This window comes from Lissotriton vulgaris, chromosome 3_2, assembly GCF_964263255.1.
Source record: "Lissotriton vulgaris chromosome 3_2, aLisVul1.2, whole genome shotgun sequence".
NCBI lineage: Eukaryota > Metazoa > Chordata > Amphibia > Caudata > Salamandridae > Lissotriton > Lissotriton vulgaris.
In genome coordinates, this window is record NC_141690.1 from 138,712,661 (window position 1) to 138,740,633 (window position 27,973).

At 44.7% G+C, this 27,973-nt stretch overlaps 1 protein-coding gene across 2 annotated transcripts in view; it reads right to left on the reverse strand.

Moving 5' to 3' along the window:
* Positions 1-3,733: 3,733 nt before the first annotated feature.
* LOC147725425 (cell growth-regulating nucleolar protein-like) overlaps positions 3,734-27,973 on the reverse strand; it is a 78,156-nt gene continuing 53,916 nt past the window's right edge. For both annotated transcript variants that reach the window (XM_086964097.1, XM_086964096.1), the window contains exons 8-9: positions 24,219-24,304; positions 3,734-4,582 (exon numbers count right to left, since the gene is read on the reverse strand). In XM_086964097.1, coding sequence (XP_086820223.1) covers positions 4,448-4,582; positions 24,219-24,304 — 221 coding nt within the window. In that variant the 3' untranslated portion in view covers positions 3,734-4,447. The remainder of the gene's footprint in view (positions 4,583-24,218; positions 24,305-27,973) is intronic.

The following is a 27,973-nucleotide window of genomic DNA, read 5'->3' on the forward strand; positions in this document are numbered from 1 at the left end:
ATGTTAAATAACAGCGAGGACCCCTGTGGCACCCCAGTTGAGACCCTCATAGGGACAGAGGCACAAGGTGGAAGCCAAACCTGTTGCAGTCCTGCCTCCAAAAAGGCGTTGATCCATTGTAGGGCCGACCCCGAAATTCCTATCTCAAAAAAGGCGGGTAAGGAGCATGGCATAAGGCACCGTGTCAAACGCCGCCGAGAGATCAAGCATGACCAATGCTGCTCTCCCGCCGGCGTCAAGACACTCCTGAATCGATTCAGAAACCTCAATCAGAGCGGACTCCGTGCTATGCGAAGCACGGAAGCCAGACTGTGCCGGATGAAACAGGCCAGCCCCCTCAACAAAATTGGTAAGTTGGAAAGTCACCGCGCTCTCGCAGACTTTAGCAAGATTTGGCAAAAGTGAGATAGGACGATAGTTTCCTGGGGCCAATGGGTCGAGCGATGGTTTTTTTAAGGAGGGGAAAAATCAAAGCGTGTTTCCAAACTGTCGGCACACACGCTTCCCTCAGAGATTTATTGACCAGAAAATTAACCTCCGAATTAATGGTATCCGCCACATCCGATAGTAGCCTGGCTACACAGGGGTCCTTGGGCGAGCCAGACTTAAGGGCTTTAAGAATTCAGAGGGAGCAGACAAGGTCAATAGGACAGAATTCAGTGAAAAGGGAGACCGAATAAGTACTTGGCTGAAGCCACGCTGGCGCAAGGTTGCTGGTTCCGGGAATAGGCAAAAAAGTTTCCTGGATGCTAATTATTTTATCCCTGAAGAATGAAGCCAGGGTATTGCACCAAGATTCAGTAGTAAGAGCGGCCGCCACCTGGACGCTGGGGGACAAGGACCTCTGCACAATTAAAAAAACTTCTTTACAGTTATTATTGGCCCGCTCAATGCGATCCGCATAATACGGACCTTTAGCCTCAGCTATCTCCACATAGTAAAGTTTTTGTTTTGATCTAAGGATATCTTTATCAGAGAGGAGGTAACCACCTCTCCGCCAAGCCCTTTCCGCAGCCTTACAGGCATGCTTCAAAGTCTTCAGCCCAGGAGTATACCAAGTCTGGGAGGGAGATTGACGCCGCAACCGAACCTGGCACTGCCCTGAGCCCTTAGCCACCGCACCAGCAATCCAGTCGGAAAACTGCGTGACATTCTCCTCCAAACCACCCGTGAAGGAGGGCAGGGAGGCAGCAAGCAAAGCGCTAACCTGACCGCGGTCTACCTTCCTGGAGATGGGGGGGGGCGATGGCAATTCGCCTGCCGAGGAGCGTTATCCAGATCCCATGAGAAAAATATGAGAAAGTGGTCAGACCAAACAACCGGCCGTGGTTTCATCATCAAAATGGGAAAATTAGCATAGACAATGTCCAGTGTGTGCCCGCCCGAATGTGTGGGGAACCGAACGCTTTGAGAAAGGTTCGCTCGATGGAGAAAATCCATTAAAGCGATGGAATCAGCCTCCTCAGAGTGATCGAGGTGGATGTTAATATCCCCAAGAAACACAAACTTAGAGAACCGTAGAGCCCGCTCAGCCAGAGCATCTCCACATGCCGCCAGAAAATTCCTGGCCTGCCCGGGGGGCGGGGGCCGATAAATCAAAGAACCACCCAAAGTAAATTGGGCAGATAGTTGAATATTGAAATTCAAGGCTTCACAGTCACCCCAAAGAGTAGAGGATTCACATCGGAAGATCCAATCCTCCCTGTACCAGATGGCAAGGCCACCTCCTCGACCTGCACATCTATCTATCTGGAAGACTTTAAATCCTACTGGTGTGGCAAAAGCCACTATAGGGTTTGAGAAGGCATCAAGCCAGGTCTCCATAACAAATAGAATGTCCAGGTTGTTATCCGTAATCAGGTCAGCTATATCAATGGGATGCTTGTCCACAGATCTCGCATTGATCAAGCAGGCACTGATGGTCCCCAACCTCGAAGAGGCATCAGACCGGCTTGATACGCGAGAATCCGATGTAAAACTAAACCCGCAATCTTCGCAGATGAAGTCTGACGACAGGCCAGTCGACCAGACTCTATGGGAAGGACAGGGCATGGGCTTCAATGATTTCAGCCACTCCGCTAAGGATAACTATCAATTTGAGAAGTTCTTGGATGACATCCAGCCTCCACTGGCAAAGAAGTTATATGTCCAATTCAGACATGGAATACTTCCAGTACGGGCTGTGACAAACAAGTGGTCAAACGCTCCCCATGTACCGAGCTCTTGCCCTGGGTGTGAAAGTAGCGAAGAGACAGATCTGCACGTTCTGCTCTTCTGCCCTTTCTACTCTAAGGCCAGAGCTAAATGGATCGGCCAATTTTGTAAGTCCAGGGGTCGCAGGGACTATAGGGGGGTATTTAGAATATTAAAATATGACATCACCCCCATGATCGTGTTTGCAACCTCCAGATACCTCCTGTCTATGTGGTGCGCAAGAGGTGCCAAAATTAAAAATAGCTAACAGATCAAACCCCGCTAGCGTAACTACTGTAATCCAGAAGGTACCCTTAATAATATTAATACTATTTTAATCTGTATAGGATGTTGTCACGTTTTTAACATTGTATTTTAAATCTTTTTAGGAAGTGTTGTTCGCTACCTTGTTTTTGAAAAAGACTGGGTTTGGGTTGAGAGAGCAGGAACCAGTGGCGTTCTAGGCGGTGTGATCTCTTGATAGGACTGTTCGTGCAGTGAGCACGCGGTGCAAAGTCAGGACAGGGGAACACAAACCCAGAGAACCACCCCTGCAGCGGAATAGGAAGACCTAATCCGAAGGTGAAGGACAACAGGTCCTGTGCACACGCTGGTGAAATCAATGGTTCTGAAGTCAGAACGCAAATTCTACATGAGAACGGAAGCACGTGAAACGTTCAAAAGGATCAAAACACAAAGTTTCATGTAGGTGAAAGTTGATTTTTATATAGGTCAATTGTTGGTCAGTACAGAGAATAATAGCCAGCCGACACGTGTTTCGTCACACCGTGTGGGAGATGTGACTCATCAGGGCTGATACGCAATGTAGAAGTCCAGTGTGTGTTGGCGACTACTGGACATAGCGTATCAGCCCTGATGCGTCACATCTCCCACACGGTGTGACGAAACACGTGTCGGCTGGCTATTATTCTCTGTACTGACCAACAATTGACCTATATAAAAAACAACTTTCATACATCCAAATCAGGTGAGATCTTTTTAAATTATCACAACTGTGTAATTGTACTATTGTGAGAGTGTATTGTGTGTGTAAATAAGGCCATTACCTTACAGTAGCTAACCAAAAGGTCCAACCCTGTGACTGTTTTCCCAATATTACACGGCAGGGTAGGATCATGGCTTGACGCTACTGAAGCATTTTCGAGCGAGTCTGACATTTACAAAACTGGAGCGAATCTGACATTTACAAAACACGTACTAGACATGCTGACAGAAGAAACTGGCATTCCAAAACTATCAGATTAAATAGATTTTAAGAGCTGGTCTAAAAAACATGAAGGCATAGTAGTAAGGAGATGGGTTAGTCAATTACTTGGTAACAGAACCTGAAAAGCCCCTGTCCACAAATGTTAGTTTGGGAATTCGTAGAATGTCTGCAGAGTGCAGTGGCTAGAAAGGCCAATAACGTGCAATTTCTTTCAGGTAAACTGCAACAGTGCAATGAATATAGACACAGTATTATGAAGATTAAGTGACCCAAAGTACATAGTGATCGAACGTTAAAGTAAAACAAGACTTCTTTTATAAACAAACATTTTTTTATTTGAGGTTTGTTTTTCAATCAAATGGTAAAATGGCAACATAATATCAAACAACTTCGACTTGCATAGAACGCAGGATATGTGACACGCCTTTTCCATTCAGAAGACAAATCGCACCTATATTCTCACCACAAACAACCTCCAGTTAAGATAAAAATATAATAATCTTTGTGTATGCATCAATGACCGACGAACTATCTGGTTTGTCTACTACGAAAGCAGGAATGATGCAAGGTTTCAGAAACACTTCACTAGTATCTTTCTGCTCACATTTAAAACGCTGAAATGTGTTATAGTAGCACTTTCATGGTTTGCAACATGCCGCATAACCAGTAACCTGTACTGAGGTTCGGGGGTCAAAAGCACATGATGTCAAAGATACAATCTCCACATCCTACTAGTATTGTACAAAGTATAAAAATGATGTATTTAGTCACGGAGAGAAGAACTCGGATTACTAAAACAACGAGAAGACAAGACTGATGAGTTTAGGATGGACTGTGGCTTCTAACAATTTGAATTGCATACGTTTTTAGCAAATACAGTATTTTAAGAAAACATTTTAAAGTCTCAAAAAATCAGATACCCAAGCCAATTCACGTGCCTGCCTTCTAGACAATAGAGTAAATTCAGCACTCGAGCACAGAGTAGATTTCAGGATCAGGTTCAACTTTGGCATTTCTTTAGCATTTCTATCGTACAAGTTTTACTTTCTCTTTCAAAATTCTGAATTTAGGATTGCAATTGATTTTCTTTTTGAATGTAAGAAGGACATCTTCTCTAGATTTATAATGTTCAGTAACAACAGAATAATACTGAGCCACCACCTGGAAACAAAGAAAGAGGGAGAATATTATTCAGCATCACTCATCTCTGCCTTTTTGAAGCTCTCAGTTTAACGCTCTTGGTACAAATCTGGCTCTTTATTTAAAGAATTTTCCAAATCAGAAGTCCACACTCGCACTTAAACTAGATTTAATTCAACAAAAGAACATTGGTGAAGAAAACGAGAAGCAATTGCTGATACAAAAAAAACATAATAAAATAATCACAATCCTCATTAAAATGCTTGTATTTTGCTCCGTTCGGGTAAGTTGTTCCTCTTAAACAGTGCACACAGACATCCTTCAAATACGAAGTGCAAATCACACACACTTCCCCGACTCACATCTTCGTGGCAACACAAGTACTTTTGGTTCTTCAACACCTACTACAGTAACAGTTATGAATTTAAAGTGCCAAATGAAAGCGCACCAGCACTTTAGGAAGGAAGAGGACCAAGCATGTATAGCATCACTAATACCAAGGCATCATGGTAAAATGCACCACTTACTTTTCCTTGGCTACATGATGAAAGGTATACGAACCTTGTGCCAGAGAAAAGGGGAGGGTGCAGGAGGTAGGGTTGTTTAACTGAAACCGATTACCATGAAAACTAAAATTGCTGCTTTCCTTCTGCTTGCACTGCAGCACCATCCGTCAGACATGGGGTGATCTCCAAGTACGTTACCGAGTTGAGGCAGCTACGGTAGTCAGTTCTTCAGGCTAGCCTGGGTGGGGATGTGTGCAGCCAAAGCAGCTGTTTTGTAGATGATGTCAAGAGAAAATACTTTTGTAAAACCACAGTCACTGACATGGTCATATTAAGTTCCAGAAGGTAGACGACATCGCTGAATGAATTGACGCAATATCACAAATTGTACAAGCCCGTATGGCAGACACCAATGTTATGACAATCTTCTCTTTTCTTCTCTGGTCTTTCTGCGAATACAGCCAGAGTGTTGCCAGTGTAGCTGTGAAAATTGAAGAGTTAGCTAGTAATTGATTGAGTCAGTGCTTAATACACGCTTACAAGTAATGGGGACATGCAAGAACCGTGAGGTACACCACTATGCACTCTTTATGGATTTGATTTGCACGGTTTCACCATTGGTGGGGATAATGGAAATGAAAAAAAAAACACAGCAGTGTGCTGCTCACCCCCGAGACTCCCACCACCTCCTCAATCTCTCGATAAAGGTAGAGTGGCTGAGAGTTCAAATCAATAGACGGGTTCAGTAGCAGAAGTGCTTTACCCTGCATCCAAAGATGTTTGTACATCAATGAGGCAAGTTTCAATGCCTCGTTTAGAACTACAATCCTTGCAAATCCAAGGAGGTTAGCCTAGAGGAAGTTGTTTCCTTAATCATCTGTCTACAATACTAGCGATAGCAGTTGTGCTATAACTGCAGTTTTCTAGACTCCTGTTCCGTCTGATCACCTATTACGATATATGATGATGGATCCTTCTGTGGGCTTTGACACAGTAGGCCAAGGTATTCATTTGCCTTGTTTGTCCACCATGATGGGGGCCTCAGATGAAACTATCAAAAGGATTCTAACATAACATACCATGTGTAGTTTTAAAGCACACGCTCACCCGTAGGCATCTTGGCGCTGAATAACCGTTTTATTGACCTCAGAAGGGTGAAAGGCCGGGATTTGAACCTGTGACAAAGAGGTCAAACAGAGACCCCTATAGTGGATAAAATAGTCCACTAAGCCACCAGACCCTGGCAAATTCTATTGTTTCGAAACAATAGGGGGCATCAGGTAACGCAGTTTTGCATGCTGTGGAATACCACAGGTGAAGCTTTCTGCCACATGGTCTTCGACATTTATTGAAGCCCTCTATTTGACTGAACTAGTTTGCCAAGTGGTAATCAAATTAAAACCAAGTCGGAATCAAATCGCTAGCCAGATCTATCATTTTGTGTAATAATTTCTAAAACACTTTCACAATGTTGTAACTCTTAAATATTTTGCATGTTATTTTACTTTCAGGGGATTGTATTATTCCATAATACCAGGAAAACATGTGTCACATATTTTTGGAGGTGAGAAGGAAGAGGGAGACAACATAATCCCAGCAGTTGTGTGTCTTAGAGAAAATGCACCCTTGCCGCATGAGGTGAAGATTGGTATGCCAGCTAATAGGTTATTTAGGTATTTGGGGTAGACGTCATTGGTGTCTGAGAACTGCATACTAATTTCTTGTGAAATTTCGTATTTCTCAACCCCACACCTCCTGCTCTGTCTCTGCAACAGTCTTTCCATCGCCCGGCTCACAGGTAAGCGGCCATGTGGTTTATATAAAGAATGACATGGTAGCAGGAATGAAATGATGAAACTATAGCGATGCATAGGAGAGAGGTGCTATAGTGAAACAATCCAGAGCCCAATCCTCACCAATTGACTTTATTACATGCCACCAATTGTTGGAATGTAATGACATTCCTTTGTCTATGCAATATAGAAATACTTGTGTTAAATCACAAAGCATTTGACTTGGGAATAAAATAAAACCTGGTTAGCGGTTATGTGTAATGCAATGCACAATGCGCTTTGCCTAGCTTGAGGGTAATACACAGTGAAACAATAGAACCTAAAATTCAAAAAGGTTGCCCGTGCAATACTCGTGGTTAAGTGAACGCAATGCTTTGTCTTTAAGAATTGTTATACCTGGCACCTTAGTGGGTCTCCCTTCCATTTTTGATGTTGCCTCGTGTTTTTGCTGGTATTAGATGCTTTGGGCACTGTGCCACTGCTGTCCAGTGCCACCGTGCAAGTGCTCCTTACTGTAAATTAATGTATGAATTAGTGATTCCATGATTGGCTGGTTTGGTTTACCTGTCAGGCCCTAGTACAGTGCACCAGGAGTGTCCAGGGCGTGTAAACCAAATGCTGCTGGTGGGCTTGTAGCACTGGTTGTGCCACCCACAGAAGCAACCTGTAAAAGTGTGCCTAAGGCCTGCCATTGCAGAGCATGTGTGCAGTCTGGTACTGCCATGTCGACTGAGCACGTGCACCCACTTGCCAGTCCCTAAACCTTCCCTTTTCTTCATGTCAGACACCCCTATGGTAGGCCCAAGTGCAGGGTGCATTGTAAGTATAAGGTAGGACAAGCCCTGGTGTGTGTGGCATGTCCTAATAGTGAATTACAGCCATTTCCGTTTTTCACTATTGCAAGGCTACCTGTTCTCCATAGGCCAGAATGGGCAGTTAGATTATAACATTTTATAATCCTAACTGACTCAGGAAATATGGTAGAAGTCGAGTTTAGTATGCCTGGACTCTGAATGATAAAATACATCTTTTAGTGAAGTTGATTTTATCATTCTGTGTTTGAAAATACCACTTTTAGAAAATGTAGGTATTTTCTTGTCTAACTATCCAAGCCTGCCTCTGCTAGGTTGTGTATCCCTTGTTTGGAGTTTGAGTGACAGTGGCTGGGGGATTCCAGGAGACAGGGTGAGGCAGCCCAGTGGTGAATAGAGAGATCTGCATCTAGGCGGGTGGGAGGAGTTGCACCTGGGACCTGAATAGGGCTGTGCCTTCCCTCCACAATGCTGGCTTCACCTCCTGTGGTGCGTCTGATGTATCTGCCCTGCACTGTGAAAGGAGAGGAGTTATGTCCAGGACTGACCAGAACTGGTTTGGACTAGCAAAGGCCCCTCTGCCCTCAGAGGACAAATAAATATTGGGACCCTGATCCCAAGAATTTAGATCACTTTTGGACAACAAGAAGAAACCTTTGCTGAGGAGTAAAACCAGAAGAAACTGAGGAGAGATTATCCCTAAGCTGAAGTGCTGCTTGGGGGATTGGCCTGCGGGGATGGCCTGACTGCAGAAGAAAGGGGAAAGGACTTTTTGTGCACTTTATTCAACTTGTAAAGGATCTCCAAGGGCTTGAGAGAAGAGCTTGCCCCATGCTGAAGTCTCAGGGACAACAGACTTCAACCATCAGCTCCCCAAGAGTTCTTTGGAAGTGCCTGCTGCTGTTTCGGGCCTTCTGAGGGACTGCGTGTCGCAAGGAGCTGGAAGCGTCATGCAACGAAGAAGAAGCGTGTTGCCATCGCAGCCGCCGCATCGTGGATGTCGCCGCTGTAGCATTGCACCGCATCAAGAGAAGCGTCTCGCATCGTCGGAGAAGAGTGTCGCCGCTGTCACATCACGGAACAAGGGTGTCGTCGCTGCAGCTGTCGCATCGAGTCGAGACTTCTGGCAACATCGGAGAAGCGTGCCGCATCAAGAAGAAAACGGCATCTTTATGTCTTTGCGCCAAAATTTCATCGCATTGCGGCGTTGCTCGCTGCATCGCCCTGGAAACGCAGTGAGGAATCAATGCATCACCATCCTTGCAACACCTTCGTTGCACTGCTTGTCGCATCTTAAGGTACATTGACTAAAAGTGTTGCATTTTAAGATCTAAAGAGAAATAATCTAATTCTACAATTTTTAGTACAGTATTGTGGATTTTTGTGGTTTGTGGCCGTGTTAAATCTTTATCAAGAATACTTATTTTTAATACACAACTGTGTGGTGTCCATCTGTAGTGTTGTCACTTGATTACTGTATGTGGTCACAAATGCTTTACACCCTGCCTCTGAGATAAGCCTGTCTGCTCGTGCCAAGCTACCAAGGGGGTGAGCATGGGTTATTTTAGGAGTGTACCCCCTTACCCTGACTAGAGGCAAGGGTCCCTATTTGTCACAAGTACCTACCTGTGCCAACTAGAGACCCCCAAATCTATCAAGCATGTAAATAACAAACATATGGTTCCAATTAAACAACAAAAATTCAGAAGAGATGCTTTTAGATACTAAAACACCTCTTACGTTTCCAAAACAGATATCAAAGATGACAGTCAAGTAGAGATCCAAAACTGCTGAACAGAAATAGTGCCTCAATGTATGAGGGCATGTTTCCTCCGTGAGAACTGCTTTTTAAGAAGACAGAAATGTGGGGCATGGAATAACAGAAACAAGAGGAGTACAGTGTGTAGAAATAATTAACCTCTGCACCAAAAGACTATTGATTGTGGGCCCTTTACAAATGCCATCAACCATTAAGTCAACTGTGTTTTGGTTGGCATGTTTCTGGGCCAAAGAGTTGATTCCTGTGTAAGTGATTGACCTGACGTCTCTCTCCAACTTCGGAAGTAGCAGACTCACAAACAAGGTGTCAGTGTCTGCTAGAGCTGAAGCTCTGAGACCAACTCTGGTGCCGAAGCTGGCCTGGGAGTGAGTCGAGGTAAGAAAGAGTAAATCTAAGCAAGAATCCTCTACCAAGTGCCACAGCTTAATGCATTCAGCAGCACAATTTACCATAATGTGAAGTGTCTGACGGACAGAAAGGTGTCAAGAAGCAGAACCAGATTCAACAGAGGAGAAGGTACATTTTCCGGAGATCTGCACTCTGGGGGGGTCCCACTGCTGGACTGTCTTCACTAAACAAAACAGACACCCAAGCACTGTGTTCCCCACCTTTCTCCTGCACTGAGCTTTAACCTACCTTAGAGTGCCCCAAGGGAAAGGCAAGGCAAGCAACACACCAATAAATGAGTAAATATTTCTTTGGGAAGAGATACTGACATTATGACATGCGAAACGCTCCTCCGTGTGACCTGATTACCGTTGTTCTACCGCTTGCTGCCAAAAGGAGAAGGAAGGATTTATTTATTCCCCAGATCTACTGGCTGTAGAGACCCCCCACCGCCTACCTCCCGCCGTCCTGCTGTGTCTCACAATCTGACACCGGGACCGCCGAGTGGAGCGAGGCAAGGGGCTGCCTACAACTCCCGGCAGCCCTCGAGGTCTCCAGCCACACCCCCTCCAGGACGCGCCAGGTGGCGCTTAAAGGGCATCATCGCTGCACGGAGCTCTGAAACGCTCCTCCGTGTGACCTGATTACCGTTGTTCTACCGCTTGCTGCCAAAAGGAGAAGGAAGGATTTATTTATTCCCCAGATCTACTGGCTGTAGAGACCCCCCACCGCCTACCTCCCGCCGTCCTGCTGTGTCTCACAATCTGACACCGGGACCGCCGAGTGGAGAGAGGCAAGGGGCTGCCTACAACTCCCGGCAGCCCTCGAGGTCTCCAGCCACACCCCCTCCAGGACGCGCCAGGTGGCGCTTAAAGGGCGTCATCGCTGCACGGAGCTCTGAAACGCTCCTCCGTGTGACCTGATTACCGTTGTTCTACCGCTTGCTGCCAAAAGGAGAAGGAAGGATTTATTTATTCCCCAGATCTACTGCTTAAACCCTGATGACTTGCCAATGAACTCAGCTTTTGTTAAATTTCTATTTAAGGTCCAAAAAAAGTTGGAAGCTTGTGCTTGATTAATTTACGAGATGTGTGAATATGAACCTATTGAATTAACCAAAAATCCAATTTTAATCCATTGACTTTTATATCAGATTGATGAAAATTATTTGAACATATGGATAGTTTTTATCATTTTTATTGAAAATGTTTTACCTGCTTTTTGTATGATTTTAAGTAATCAAACAAATAAAATGTAATAATAATACTGGCTCACAATCTGACACCGGGACCGCCGTGTGGAGCGAGGCGAGGGGCTGCCTACAACTCCCGGCAGCCCTCGAGGGCTCCAGCCACACCCCCTCCAGGACGCGCCAGGTGGCTCTTAAAGGACGTCATCGTTCCCTCTCGCGGGACGCCGGGCGAAGCCTGGGCCAAGGGTGGGCCCGTCCTAGACCGTCACAGACCGGAGGAGACTGGGCTGGGCCCACCCCCCTAACACCTACCACCAGGTATCATACATCCACAAATTTAACTGTATGTATTTCTAGGAGGGTAGGCTGAATACTCATCTCTCCTCCCAAGAGTTACATGTGATCATCCTTTACTCATTTACAGCCTTAATTTACACACAATGTCAACAAGAGGATCAAGGAGTAAACGTCACTGAAAAATATGACGTCCTCTACTGGTCCCATAGACCAATTTCTCACCAAGGTGAATCAAACAATAGACCATACTGTTAGGTTGATTGACAGACGTGTTTCTTTTGAACTTGAACAAGCAAGACGCTCATCAATGGGTCTCTTGGCTCAAGCACGAACACCAACAGCACAACCACATGATATCATTACATTGGATTCACATGCTGATATTCATGTAATTCCAAATACAGTTGATCTATCGGTATCCTTACAACTCTCGGATACACAATTGTCTCAGGGCTTAGAGCAAACGCCAGATATATTCGCAAGTCCTCAGTTACCTCTAAACGATCCCTCTCAAAGTGAAACTAGAGGGATACTGGAAGGTGCTATCCTGTAAATTCCAACGATTACTGAAACTCATAAAGGTAACCATGAAAAAACCAAAAGAATGACTTCTCAACTTAATGTATTACCAAACCCACGTGACTTAAAAAAACTTCAAAGTGCGAATAATATCAGCAACACAGCACTTACAGATCAAGACAGTAATACCAATGAAATCTTATTTACAAGAGAATCACATAATGGTAGTAATCCTGCCCAAACTCACCAAAATAAATTGATGCCTATGCAAAATACTGTTAATTCACAATCTTCTTTAATCAAAGAAATAGAGGACATAGTTAAGTATCAGCTACGACCTATACAAAAAAGTCTACAGCTGATAGAAAAACAGGTTGCGATATTAGTCGCCCTATCAAAAAAGACCACAAACCCACGATCTCAAGATCCAATAATATTGGCTCCACCTAAAGCCCCAATCGTAAAGGCAAAATCTGTTAATAACACAAAACAAATAGCCAACAATTCAACAACAATAAAGACTCCTAATATAAACACAGGCCAACCAGCAAAAACCCCCAATAATTCAACTCTCTTAACCAAAGCTAAACCACCCCAAGAACTCTCAAAACCAGCACTAGGCAATCAAAATCAACCACCAGCAAGTGCTTCCTTAGACAAAGCTCCTCCAGTAAATGTGTCTCCCAGACTACCTGCGACTTCCATCTCACAGCCAGAGCGCACACAAAGGCACTTTAATAAATCAGAGCGACCAAAGAAAAGATGGACTAGACCAGTAAATCTCCCCCCGGAAGCAGCCCCCTTTGTACTCATTTTAACGGGGGTTCCAGAACTAAGCAACGATACGGATGAACCTACCTGGTCTCTGCTTAATAAAGCCCGGTATTGGTTGAATACCAACAGACCTAATCATCCCAATAACATCACCAGGATTACCACGGCTAGAAGGGTCTCTTGGATAGGTCATCAACCTAAAACGATCCCCGGTGACTGTATAATTGTCAACCTTGAGAATCCTCACGCTGTGGATTATATATGCTCCTGGGAATCACTGGAAGGTAGCGGCGGAATAAACACCAAACGCCTATCTTTCTTCTACCCTCGACAGAATCATCACGCCGAGGATCCTAACTGGCCATCAAATTGGTCCTGGAACCAGCCTGAGCAGGGAAACTGGAACCAGGGCGAATGGGGTTTCGGAAATAACCTTAGGAGTAGACCACAAGGAGATTGGGGGTTTGATCAAAGAGATCGGAATGATTGGAACACCCTTGGCTGCAGGGGACAGCAACCACCACAGAGGGAACCATGGGCCGGATTACCAACCTTTAATACCTATAGTTGTTTAGACATGGTTGACTGACCATCACCACAGTTTTACGATAAGCCTCCTTCCATGGAAAACTGTTTCGCATCAACTAACCTAGATAATTTTCCTCCAAGCAATCTATCCATCAAGGAACAATACACACGAAAAACAAAGATTAAAAAACTCATCAAGACGTCAATAGTTCAAACTAAGGCAAATACGACACATGATCCATACTGTCATCCAAAGACTTATACAAGCCCTTCACCAACGTTGCCAACACCTAACAAGTTGCAGGAAACCGCTTTAAACGTGACATCTGTTCCGCAAACCATTTACCACGAAGAAATTACTGCCCAGAATATGTCTGTCAAGCCAACCTTAGAAAAAGCTGAGATGAGGGTGCTCTTCTGGAATGTCGCGGGACTGGCGACCAAACATGCAGAAAAAAGTTTCCTTGAAATAATTGAATCGATCGACGTTTTGTGCCTCCAGGAGACGTGGCTAAATAACCCAATCCACCTACTGGGTTACAAAACATTCTTCTCCCAAGCCATAAGATCAAACTCTGGGAGAAGCAAAGGTGGTCTAATAGTATATATCTCGAACCTATGGCCATGTCACGAAATAACCCCCATGATACTACACCAAAATTACCAGATCATCAACCTTCAAGGCAACCATCGCAAAGTTTTTACTATCATAAACTTCTACAACAATATGAATAACACGGAATGGACCAAAACCTTAAACGAAATCCAGCACCACGCAAATGTTCTCAAAACAAAGTACGTTAAGGTCTCCCATACAATAATCTGGGGTGGAGATTTCAACCTCCACATATGTAACGAGACAAACACTTTCATCTGTGGAGTACAAGACGATGAAGAAAACTGCCTCACCCACTTCTCTCACACCACCGAGGGTAACAATATGCTGACCGTAATGACCGAACTGGACCTAGGGTTTGCCAACCTGTTAAAAACCCCTATTACCGAGTTCACCCCCACTTTTCATGGAAGAGGCCTCGAAACTCTAATCGATTATATTCTGATATCTACTAATAAAGCCACACGTATCAAGAACTTTGAGGTACTTAAGAACGTACTCAGTGATCACTTTCCATTAAAATTGACTTACCAGGAACTGAGCCATCGAAAGTAAATAGATAAGGCTAATACCGGAATGCTCAACCAGGAAGCACTTACATTAAATAGACTTAACGGATATACCCTTAAATGGTGTAAAATTGATCAAGATGCGGTCAACACAAGAATAATTGCTACCTGCAAAGACCAAATAGACAAATGCCTAGATCCCTCTTCATCTCCCATAGAGGTTATGACTAATTACGAAGAGATCGTGACGAATATAAGAAATGAATTAACTAAACCTCACAAACCAAATAAGGCTGTAAGAACAGGATGGTTTGACACAGAATGTACCAAAGCTTATTCTGAACTAAAAAAGGCCCTAACAAAAAAAGAAAGAAATAGACAAAAAGTATCAAGGCTACGAAAAATCTATAAGTTAGCTATCAAGAAAAGGAAAAAGGACCTGAAAGCTAATCTCTGGGCACAATTACTAAAAAGCAGCTTGCTGAAAGATAGTTCAGCCTTTTGGGAGATAGTAAAAAATCCTTTTTTAAGAGACACAAATGAAGAACCCTCCATGGATGTAGCTATTAAAGCGCAGGACTGGGTCCAACATTTTTCAGGAGTATTTGGTGAGGACCACTTTGTAGACCTTAGTGTCCAGGAATCCTTTCATCCCTTACCTCCGGTGAAGTATCCAATCGACATCCACTTCACACTGAATGAAACAAGGAAAGCCATTGAAGTGGCTAAGTCGGGTAAAGCACCAGGACCTGACTCGGTCCCAATGGACCTTTACAAACTTTTACCGGATCTTTGGGGTCCGCTTCTTAACAAAGTATTAAATGCAGCAAAGAACACCAATCTCCCTGACTCCTGGTCCACTTCATTACTCATTCCCATCTTTAAGAAGGGTAACAGGGACAGTCCATCCTGCTACCGCCCAATTTCCCTTTTGGACTCCATCGGAAAGATGGCAGGTCGCATACTTTTAGACCGCCTCCAGGAATGGTCGAAAGAACAAGGCGTATTATCAGACCTGCAATACGGATTCAGGGCTGGACTGAGTACCGTAGATCAAGTCTTAAATCTATCACTATTGGTTGGAAAATACGTGAACGCAAAAAGATCCTGCCTGCACATGGTTTACGTCGACCTCACAGCAGCATTCGACTGTGTGCAACACTCAAAACTTTGGACAATAATGCTGCAAATGGGGATTGAACCACCAATAGTAGACTTTCTCCGTGAACTATATACAGGAGCTACAGGTAAGGTTAGATTTGGGTTAGATGGCCAATTGACAGACAGTTTTCCTATCCAGAAGGGGGTCAGACAAGGCTGCGTACTGGCCCCCTTCTTATTTATGCTTTACACCAACGGGCTCGAGAGAGCAATGCTAAAGGATGTGAATGATCTCCCCGAAGCAGGTCGTCGGCAGATTCCTGCGTTATTATATGCCGACGACGCGGTAATTCTCGCACAGACTCCTATCCAACTTCAGCGGGCCCTAGATAATTACTGCTCCTTCATGACAAGTTTAAACTTGAAAATTAACATCAAAAAAACGTACGTGATGCATGCGGGCACTAAGGGGAAAAAAGTAAAGACCATCTTTGTGGACAATCTACCCCTTGAAAGGACTAATACCCATCACCATGGACGATGATCTTAACTGGAAAGAAGCAGTAAACTCACGGAAACTGTCTCTAATAAGAACAACTGGCGCACTAAAAGCCTTTTCCCTTCGCCTCGGAAAAAGACCTCCCACTGAAATGATTAAGATTTATAATGCTAAATGCATAAGCGCCGCTACCTATGGAGCGGGGGTCTGGGGAACAACTAATGTTGAGCAATTGCAAATACTCAAAAATTCATTCCTAAGATTTTTGTTGGCCGTCCCGAGAAGTACAACAACTTATGGATGTCACCTTGAACTCGGGATTGAATACATCTCTGATATTATAAAAATACAGCCCATCATGTTATGGCGTAGAATATGGGCCACGGATGAGTGTCACCTTACAAAAACAATAATCCAGGATTGTCTGAAATTAGATAAAGCAAGAAAGATAAAATGGCTGGCTTATGTGGAATCCTTTTTCACAGACATTGGTCTTCCAGGGTTTTTTGATGACCCATCGTCGGTCACAGATATATCAAAAAAGGAATTTAAATCAATCTGTATGTCACATTTATCCCAACTCCGGCTGATGACAGAAATAGGGAAGCCTTCAGTTCAGCATTGCTTAATGATCCAGCTGGTCCCTACCATCCAACCTTATTTGCAATATGATTTGACACAATTTGAAACATTTCTTCTCACCCGTTTTAGGTTTAACTTATTTCATTATCTGGTTTTGTTTCCCAAACAAAATGATTGGACACACAACATCTCAGTATGTCCCTGTGACCTAACATCATCACAGTCTACTATTCATGTTTTATTCTTTTGCAAATTTTATATTCCACTTCGTAGACGATGGATAATACCAGTACTAAAAGTACTAAAAATCCGTAGATGCCGCCCTGCCTATCTGGCATTACAATTCCTGGAAAACAATTTGATGACTAAATCGATCGCACAGTATCTTAAACTTTGTATCAAGCATCGATTGAACTTATGAACTTGTTAGATGTCCAACATTAAGCTTTATGAATTACCAGAGCTAAATTGAATGTATTTTTAAATATTTATTGTGTTTTTATGTACTTTTATGGTCTTCAAAATACGAAAACCGAATAAAGTTGGTTTGATTTGATTTGACATGCGGAAAGGTAAGTGTCCACTGAGGCCTTGGAGAGCCCTCTCAGGACATTTCCCAGGTACTTCAAGCATTGAGGAACCTATGACATTTATCTAGGATCAGCTTCATCAAGTGTCAGAAAACATTTGAAAGCTACGGGGGAAAAGGTATTTAATCAAAGCTGAGTGTGTCAACAGAAAATTACATAAGGATGTGAGCACACAAGCTACTTACATGTTTAAATCATGTGCAGTGAATACTAGGTAAGCCTAGAGACAAGAGTTGAAAGGATACAAAATAAGGCCAGAACAGCCAGCCTCATTATTTCGGTGAATATCTGCAGAGCTACTAAAGATATTTATACAGAGATACAGCTTGAGCCCAGACATTAGGGTAAGGAAAATGTACCAACAAGAGATGCTTGAAAGGCTTAATTGGGTCCAGGCATGCGAATAGTGGTACTACTCAATCAAGTGGTGCTGTCACTTTTATTGAGTAAACTAATTTGGTCTCTACACTTCACTGAAGAGGAGCAATCCAAGAGGCAGGTGTAAGAAAGTGCCCCTTTTGCATGGTTGCACCCCACTTTTTGCCCAATGTTGATGTACTTGACTGAGTGTGCCCTGGGTTCCTACCAACCAGGTACCCAAGGCCTATGTTCTTTCCCTAAACTGTACTGTTGCACAACCGAATTGACAACTCTCTGGCCACATGTAAGTCCCTTGTAAAAGGTACCAAGGCCACTGTGGCCAGGGAAGACGTCTAAGGGCTGCATCACTTCCTGTACCACCCTTAGAAGCCCTGTACCTTTGCACCCACACACTGCCATTGCAGGCTGCGTGTTCTGGTGTAGAACAACGTGAAGAGTCGACAAGGCACACATCCCTTTAAGCCATGCCTACAACCCACTGCTCTGGCATAGGTAAGCTCTAGCTGTGTGCACTATACCAGTGCATGAGACCTGTACCTCTACAGTGTCTAAGTCAATTCTTAGACATTGTAAGTGCAGTAATGCCATAATGTGTATATGGTACTGGTAGCTTGTCACTACGAACTCCACAGCACCATAACCGCTTTACTGAAAACTGGGAGGTTTGGTATCAATCTTCTCAGCACATTAAATCCACACTGATGCTAGTGTGGGATTTAATGAAAAATGCACTCAGAGGGCATCTTAGAGATGCCCCCTGAAAAACGACCTAATTTTAGGGTCTTGGATGAGTGGCTGCTCGCCAGCTCCCACCACCAGACATGTTTCTGGACACCTGGGTCAAGAGCCTGCCGCTCTCAGGGTCCTGAAACAAAGCACATCCTGGGACGAGGTGCCAAGCCTCCTCCCTCAGGATGGGCAGGGTCCACGAAGGGGAAGCTTCAACAGCTTGCCGCCTTTGTGAGCTACCCCAGCCATTTGCTGCTCCCAGCAAGTGGCTCCCACTGGTTCTGAGCCCCCACTTTGGGCGGGAGAATCGGTGGGAAAAAGAAGTTAGAAAGGTGTGCCCACCACTCAAGTGGGGAGGCGAGGTGTAGCACAACTCTCAGCCTCCGCCATCTTGCAGATGGGAGGACCCAGCCAACTAGAGTGAGGCTTATGCTCCCCTCCCACTGGAGGGTGGCATAATAGTGGGTGTACCCATCCCAAGGATGGGACCCATTGGTCCCAACCTGTACTGACCTGTAAGGTCCTAAATCTACTATTTAAGGGCAGCCTGAACCTTGCCTTCTCAGACAAGAAGAAAGCAGAAGAAGAAGAGCTGTGCTGAAGAATCAGCTGAAGACACCAACTGACTTGGCCTCAGCCCTACCAGCCTGTCCCGACCTCAACCTGCTATAGCAAAATCCCTGCCTTCCCAAACCAGACTTTGTCTCCTGTGAGCACCGGATTTGCTCACCCACAGACTCTGAATCCAGTCAAATCTGCTAGTCTGCACAACTCTGCAACCAGCCCGAGTTCGAGTGGCCCAACACCACAAGGAGGTCTCCCCAGCAATCCTGACCTGGGATCTGGTGATCCCCGACCTGCCTCAAGTCTCCAACCAATGCCTGCAGCCGGTTTCTGGAGAATCACCCCAGTCGCGACTCGAGCCGGTAAGAAAAATCAGACACAAAAAGGACACCCCTGCACCTGATGTCCCACGGCCTTGGGTGACCCAACCAACAGTGTCCCGTCATCCCCAGGTATCCCAACTTACCTCGCCAACCAGTGGTCTCCTCCAGAGGATCTTTTTCCCCGAGCCTGCAGTGTTTGTTGCAACCGGAGAATCCCCATTGAAATCAACAGGGCACCCGACATCAACACAGCACCCTGCACCCAGCCACCTTTGTGGGTGCACCTTCTGTGCTAAGCCAGATCCCCCTTTGCCCTGAACTTAACACCAGGAGCTTTGCTCCCATAACCTTGTGACTGCGCAGCCACCAACCGGAGGTCCCCTATCCCCCATTGGATAACACTGGGCCTCAACACTCAGCTGTTGTGCATGTCCGCGATCTTGTTGTGGAAGTAGGAGGCGAGGGAGTTGCAGAGGTCTTGCGATGGGGTGATGTCGTTGTTTCCGGCGTTGGGGTTGGAGAGCTCTTTCACGATGTTGAAGAGTTCCTTGCAGTTGTGTGCGTTGTTGTCCAGCCGGTCCTTGAATGCAGTTTTCTTGGTGGCGCGGATCAGTTGGTGGTGCTTCCGGGTGGCAAGCTTGAGGGTGGTCATGTTGTCCGGTGTTGGTTCCCTTCTCCAGACTTTCGAGGGCTCGGCAGTTCTTCTTGGAGCTCTTGAGTTAGTCGGTGAACCATGGGGCTTTCTTGCTGCCGGGTCTGCTGGGCGGGGTCCTCAGTGGGGCGAGTTCGTCCGCGCAGTTGCTGATCCACTTCGTGAGGTTGTCGGCGGCCTGGCTGGGGTTCGCTGAGCTGGCGGGAGGGTGCTGGCTCAGGGAAGCGGCGAGCTGGTCGGCTGTGATCTTGTTCCACCTTCTTCGGGCAACCTGTTGCTGGTGGTGGTGGATCGTCGTTCTTCTGAAGGTGAAGTGGACGCAGCTGTGGTCCGTCCAGTGGAGTCCTGTGGCGTGGCTGAAGGCGATGTCTTTGCTGGATGAGAAGACGGCGTCGAGTGTGTGTCCGGCGAGGTGGGTGGGGGTGGACACCAGCTGCTTGAGTCCGAGGTTGGCGAAGTTGCCGAGCAGGGTGATGGTGTTGCGGTCGCTGTTGTTCTCCAGGTGGAAGTTGAGGTCCCCCAGGAGGATGTAGTCAGCGGAGGGGAGGGCATGCGGGCTGACGAAGTCGGCGATGTCCTCGCTGAATTGTGTGCGTGGTCCCGGGGGTCGGTAGATCAGGGTGCCTCTGAGGGTGGTCTTCGGGTCGGTGTGGATCTGGAAGTGTAGGTGTTCGGCGGTGGTCAGGGTGTCGTCGGTGTTGGTCGTGATGCGGATGGTGTCCCTGTGGATGATGGCGATGCCTCCTCCCATCTGGTTGGCGGTGCGGTCCCTCCGGGTGATCTTGTAGCCCTCTGGGATGGCGATGGCGATGTCGGGCGCTGAGGAGTCGTTCATCCAGGTTTCCGTGAGGAAGGCAACGTCAGGAGCTGTGGTGTCGAGGAGGTTCCAGAGTTCGATGGCGTGTCTGTGGACGGAGTGGGTGTTGAGCAGGATGCACTTGAGGTGGTTGCTGCTGGTGTTCGACTTGGCGGGTGCTGGTGCGAGGCAGGTCCTGATGCAGGTCCTGATGCAGGTGAACTTGCAGGCGTGGCAGCTGAAGGGTCCGTGGGTGCGTCTCGGGGTGGCTCGGTAGCATCCCGAGATTCGGCCGGTGTTGAGTGTGTCGAGGGTGGCGGCGGTGTACGTCCGGCGGGTGGGCTGGGGTCCTCGAGGGCCAGGGGTCCTGGCACTGGGCGCGGTCCAGGCGCGGACGGGCGCAGACGGGCTTACCTTTGGCGCACCTTCGGCGCTCAATCGGTGCTCCCGCTAGGATACATCCTCTTTTTCTCAATCAGACTTTATCCCTTCTTGCCTGGAAGGTGTCAGGAGATCTAACGAAATCTCAGGACTTTTGGACGCGGCTTCAATTCTCCTCAGGGAGTCTTGGGCACCAGGCACACATTACAGATACAATAGAATCTGGAAACTTTGGGTTCGTTGGTGCTTGGAAAGGGACCTGGATCCCTTGGAGGCCCCTATTGTTGACGTGACTAATTTTCTAGTTGAACAATTCGAAAAGGGACTTAGTTATAGATCCATTAATTGCTTTAGGTCGGTAATTTCTGCAGGACATATCCTCGTTAATGGTAAAACCATTGGAAAAAATGTAATTTGTAGGGTTATGAAGAGTATTAGTCGTAAAAGACCCCCTAGACCCAAGTATGATATACTTTGGGATGTTAATTTGATTCTTCGTCTCTTTAGTAATTGGCCTTCTAATTCTCTCCTCAACAGAAAGAATCTTTCTATTAAACTGGCTACTCTTTTATGCCTAGTTTCTTGCAGAAGATCCTCTAATATCCGTTCTCTTGATATTTCCTATCGTTCATACAATGTTTTTGGCGTCAAGTTTGATATTCATAGTCGTACTAAAACCATGTCTGACTCCATATTTTACCCACGATTCGATCTGCATCCTAAACTCTGTGTCGTTGAGTGCATGAAGGAATATGACCTTAGAATGTCTGGACTCCGTCCAGTTGGTGTTAATCAATTGCTTATTTCATTTATTAAACCTCATAAACGTATTAGTTCCTCTTCTATTGCTAGATGGATTAAAATCGCTATGAACCTAGCTGGAGTTGACTTGAGTACATTTCAGGCTTATTCTCTTAGAGGTGCTATGGCTAGCAAATCACTTTGGTCAGGAGGTAAGTTGGATGATATCTTGAAAGCTGCTGATTGGTCCAATGCAGGTACCTTCGCTCGTCACTATTGTAAACCCATCTAACACATGTCTGATGCTGTTTTAGGAAGCTTCCAACATGCATGATGTAGCCTCAGGTCTTGTAATGAAATTGCGATTCTCATATTTACATGACTAGAGAATCTGGATTTCATTAAAGACTCGGAGGCTAACATTATCCTTCCCTCCCTCCTCCGGAGGCATTCCAATAGATATTGTTACCTTGTACAATTTATTGTAATGTTTTTTCTGTCCTTTGATTTATGATCTTTGAATTTGATTTTTTCTCATGACATGTTTTGATTACTGTCTATTGAGTTTTTTAGACTAATTCCTTTATCTTTTTCAGATAATGCCTGATCTTGACTGCTCCTTTTTTCAAGACTACATCCTGCCTGGACTTCTTCCTTTTCGGCCTTCACCAGTCAAGTTTCAAGTTATGCTCTTTTTCCTTCTCCTATATCCCGAAGTTTGATTCTTCTCCACCTCAAGCATTTGAACTTTGAACTTTATCTTCTTTGATTTCTTCATTTAAAAGAGGCTGTGTGTTGTTGGCTCATGGCATTTAGCTGTTGCCTTTGTTCCATTTGGAACTTTGTATTGTGATGCGGCTGCTGGGATCTGCATTAAAAGTTGTATGCTTAATGTTAGCCTACGAGTCTTTAATGAAATCCAGATTCTCTAGTCATGTAAATATGAGAATCGCAATTTCCTCCCATAGGATTGCATTGACTGCTTTTCTTTGAAAAATCTTCTGACCGTGGAGTTGGTTTGTATGAAACCTTGAAAAACTGCAAATGTACGAAAACTGAATTACTTACCATTTCGCTACGAAATGTCACAGTGAGATATCTAGGCATATCACACTGAGTAGAAAAAGTAACGAAAAAAGTAATCTGAAAAGTAATAAACAAACTATTCTCAAAAGTAACCGTAAAGTAATTTTTTCTGTGTACCTACCTGTAAACAAAACCAAGTGCATCCAACGGTATTCCAATTGTATTTTACTGCATTACATCTGCACAAGTATTATTTCACTTACCTGCACCAGGCCTGGCTTGATTCTAGAAATAAAACATCTGAATAATATTTTTTATACAAACAATTTGGTCGGAGTTCAGTCTTTGAGTGTGTGACATCATTTCTTATTTGAGTCTGTACAATAAATGCTTAACATGATCCTCTGATAAAGCCCTACTGCCCGCCCACAAAACCACCTTACTTTGGTATAGTATACACAGAAGTATTAACAAAAAAGGGAGAGTAAGGGATTCTTCACATATGTGAACGGAAGGTATTACTCGTCCCCGAGACTTGAATATAGTATTAACAAAAAAAAAGGAGTATCACCAAAAGGACCTAGCAAAGGTTCTAAATGGGATGTCAGAAAAGAAAACAAAAGGATAATTCTCTTTTGTTTAGAAACCCCTCACTCACCAACCTGGTTGGTGACATGCTTCATCATCGGGGTCCACCCAGACAGAAGAGTGCCATCCGGGTGTGCTGCGATACCCGACTACAGTGGAGCTGTTTATTTTTGTGTATGTGAAGTGCAAAAAAAGTGATGTTAAAAATTGTACTGGTATAACTTGTTGAAAAAACTTTGATCATAAGCTACTGGACAATATTAAAAACAGAGTGCGGATACTAATACGTTATATAAGTGGTAAATCCCAGGTTTTCGTCAGGACCAGAAAAGGAAAATGGGTGGTCTACACACTCTAACGTGTATCCAGTCCTAGATTCCTAAGACCGTACTGCAAAAATCTACAGTAGGCAACCTCAGAAACCTAAAATAGGCGAGGAAAAAAGAGAAACTCCTGTTGTGGGTCTCGATTGCTTCATGGGGGCAGAGTTAAGGCTTGTACAAGAAGAAACCTATTAGTTTCGATGAACTTCGTGATCAGAGTACCTACGCGCCTCTCCGGTGTCCCCGCAGCAAGATGCTTGTTATTCAAGGTGCTCTAGCAGCAATCTTTTCTTCACATACACAAAAAAAACAGCTCCACTGTAATCAGGTGTCGCAGCACACCCGGATGGCACTCGTCCGTCTGGGTGGACCCCGATGATGAAGCATGTCACCAACCAGGTTGGTGAGTGAGGGGTTTCTAAACAAAAGGGAATTATCCTTTTGTTTTCTATTCCGACATCCCATTTAGAACCTTTGCTAGGTCCTTTTGATGATACTCCTTTTTTGAGTATACACAGAGCCAGCTTCCTACAGTGGGGCCTCCAGAGCCCTTGCAGATTTATCTTTTTCTGAGCATTTGATATCAACAGAGCAACAGCAGCCAACATCAAACAACCTGACTAGCTCCAGTTTCAAATATCATTGAAAATAGCACAAGAGAACCATACCTTTTTTCGTAGTTTTTTAATACTCATTTCATTATTCGGCGCTTCTTTTAAAACAGCTTTGATGGTTCCCTTCCAGTTAAATTTCACTGAAATACAAAAGTACAAGATACAATACTTTTATAACATTTCAGTGCAAAAATAAAGCATTTTAGAAGTTAAATGGAGAAGCATCCCAAAAAGGAGTAACATTACTGCTCAGATATAGTCAACATGTAAATTAACATATAAAACCTAAATATCTATATTTTGGGGAACTACTGATGTGGGAACTGTCTAAATTGGCCTTGAACTAAGTATATCCGGGACCCTCCCAATCCAACTTATCCTTGAAAGTTCACCTATCAGCATCAACCTACTGTATTGCATATATGATGTGTCAAGTCAAGTCAAGTCAAGTCAAAAGATTTGTATAGCGCGCTACATACCCAGAGGGTCTCAAGGCGCTTGAAGAAGGGTGGGGAGTTACTTGTCGAATATCCACGTTTTGAGTTGCTTTCTGAATGCTAGGTGGTTCTGAGTAAGGCGAAGGTGAGTGGGAAGTGAGTTCCAAGTTTTGGCTGCTAGGTAGGAGAAGGATCTACCTCCCATGGTGGTTTTGTTGATGCAAGGTACAGTGGCAAGGGCTTGGTTGGAGGATCGTAGCTGGCGGGAGGGGGTGTAGAAGGATAGTCGTGTGTTGAGGCATTCGGGTCCGATTTCGTAGAGTGCTTTGTGTGCGTGGGTTAGGAGCCGGAAAGTGATCCTCTTATTGACGGGGAGCCAGTGGAGGTTTTTCAGGTGATCAGAGATGTGTTCTTTACGCGGGATGTCTAATATGAGCCTGGCTGAGGCGTTCTGGATGCGTTGTAGTTTTTTCTGGAGTTTTGCGGTGGTGCCGGCGTAGAGGGTGTTTCCGTAGTCCAGTCGGCTCGTGATCAGAGCGTGGGTGGCTGTTTTTCTAGTTTCGGTAGGGATCCAGCGGAATGTTTTTTTGAGCATGCGAAGAATGTTGAAGCAAGATGAAGAGACGGCGTTGACTTGTCTGTTCATCGAGAGTGAGGAATCCAGGATGACGCCCAGGTTCCGTGCGTGGTCCGTCGGGATGGGTGCTTTTCCAAGGGCCTCTGGCCACCAAGAGTCGTCCCAGGCGGAGGGGAAGGTACCTAAGATGAGGACTTCTGTTTTGTCTGAGTTCAGTTTCAGACGGCTGTGCTTCATCCATTCGGCTACTTCTTTCATTCCTTCGTGTAGGTTGGTTTTGGCCGTGTTAGGGTCTCTGGTGAGTGATAGGATCAGTTGAGTGTCGTCGGCGTAGGAGATGATGTTGAGGTTATGTTGGCGTGCGATGGCCGCGAGGGGGCTCATGTAAACGTTGAAGAGGGTGGGACTGAGTGAGGACCCTTGAGGTACGCCGCAGATGACTTCAGTGGCCTCTGACTTGAATGGTGGAAGGCGGACTCTCTGGGTTCTTCCGGAGAGGAACGAGGTGATCCATTCCAGTGCTTTTCCTTGGATTCAGATGTTTTTGAGGCGCTGTAGAAGGGTGATATGGCAGACCGTGTCGAAGGCTGCGGAGAGGTCGAGGAGGATGAGGGCGACTGTGTCTGTGTCTCCACTGTGTCCTGTGTCTCCACTGTGTCCAGTGCTTCAGTCATTCAAAGGGGCACAGCTCTGTAAATAGATCAATATGGAGTAGACCATGATGAATCCCTCCGTTATCAGAACTATAGGTGTTTTATAGCCAGACGCAGTAAACCCATGTCTAAAGAAACAGTAGCTTCACAACAACTTACAACCATGTTAACTATGCATTTGTTGTTAAAACAGCACTAAAGCCCAGAGCCATGTAAATACTTTTACATGTCTGGTAACATTTAGTAGTATCATGTCTGAATTAGAATGGTCAGGATAGCAGTTTTACAATGCCTTTTAAAAGTTGTTTACTTTGGTTGTATTCATCTGCTTACATTGGTTCTATTCACATTGCAAAAGAAATTGTTAAACGCATTTGGAGTAAGGAAGGAGGAACAATTGATTAGGTGTGTTTTGGGCTCTGTGTGGTTTATTGTCTTTAGTGTAAAGGTTTCCCCATAGTTTGAAGAGATTAATTTGTGTTTGGATTGGGCTGAGGGTTTACATACTGAGTTCTGTGGGCACAGTTAATCACGACTCTGTGGAGTATACATTTTTCCAAAAATATTCCCTTCTGGACATTGTTCTCAGTGTCTTTAAAGACAATAGTTAACCATATGCGGTATGTAATGGTTCTTTCTCAAGATACAGTGACTGCAGCACAAAGAGCTGCTTTCACATCAGGATTTTGGAGTTCAAACACCCATCTGAATATGGCTTCTCAACTACTGTAGGCCTGAATGCCCAAGTAAAAGGTTTGGGGAAATCCACATTCTCACCTTGCTAGACGAGAGAGGAACTAGAGAACAAATAACTGACAGAAGCGAGTTTCTTTGCCTTCCAGACTATCCCCAAATCTCACCAGTGACATTACACATGCACTGAATGCCTCCCTTGATCTGCGGCCTCCAACTTTGAATTATGCGAGTTGTCTGGAAACAGGGAAAACTCCCCAAAAAATCAGTAATGCACATTCCTGTTGACCACTTGGTGATGCCACTTCTCCTACGTATGGAAAATATGCTGTGCATGCTATGGCTGTTATTATTAACCCTGAACACGGCACACTTTTCAATAAACCATATATTCCTTTCATGGCCGTCTAGAGGCACTTGTTATAGCTGATACTGTTATTGCTTGCATGCTCTTTATGCTTGCGACATATATGGAATGTAGCATGATGAAACCCGAGTAACTATGAACTATGGTAAAACAGTGGCCGCTGGAGTAAACAGCTGATCTGGTTGGTAAAAATAAACCTAAGAAAAAGCTACATGATTGGAGGATTTATTGAACTTAACATTGGCGACGAGGTGCCTGTGAAGGGAAAGTGTGTTTTACTGTATATTACTGAATATTCTTTTAGTATAGTAGGTTTAGTAAATTGTTAGTAAATTGTTTCTGCGTATTTAAGGTTTATTATTAATAAATATATGAATTGTGCACATGCTAGCCTTGTTTACTTTTGTAAACCCAACTGCTGTGTCCAAGGTTCATGATTGTACAGAACAAACAGAGAAACTGGGTAGGAGAAGGAGGACGTGTGCTTGGAGCTGTGCTGTTGGTGTTTCTTCTACCAAATAAATAACTTTAAAAGTACTTCTTGCCATGCATTTACTCTACAGAAAGACTGTCCACCAACAGCCCTTGTGTATTATGTAAATTTAACTCACTAATTACAATTGTAGAATTTCCTGTGAACTATTTAAGTTGCAGGTAAGATTTTATCTGGGTATTTCTAATTTTACATGACATAGAATCTCAATATTGCTGTAAACTTTTACGTTTCTGTAAGTTTTGTGACACTTGGCTTTCATCGTTATGATACACTTTTCATTTTCTACCAAGCATGCTAGTAAAGTAGAGCCGTGTGCAGTGATGCAATCGTACGGCTGGTATTCTGGACAGTCTGCATAGTGTCAAGGACTGGAAGTTGAAAGGCAACTGTGCCTTATATAGCAGAGGAGATTTCCTAGAATGGCTTTCATCTTCTGGAACATTAAGTGAATTTGAAGTGTACCTTTTTGTGCATTAAACCGTTGCGCAGAGCGTGGACGTCTTGGGCATCCCAAGTTGGAAACAAAAGAACAAGAGGAAATTGAGGGATGCATTATTGCAAGTGTTGAGGACAGGGTGGTTTGTTT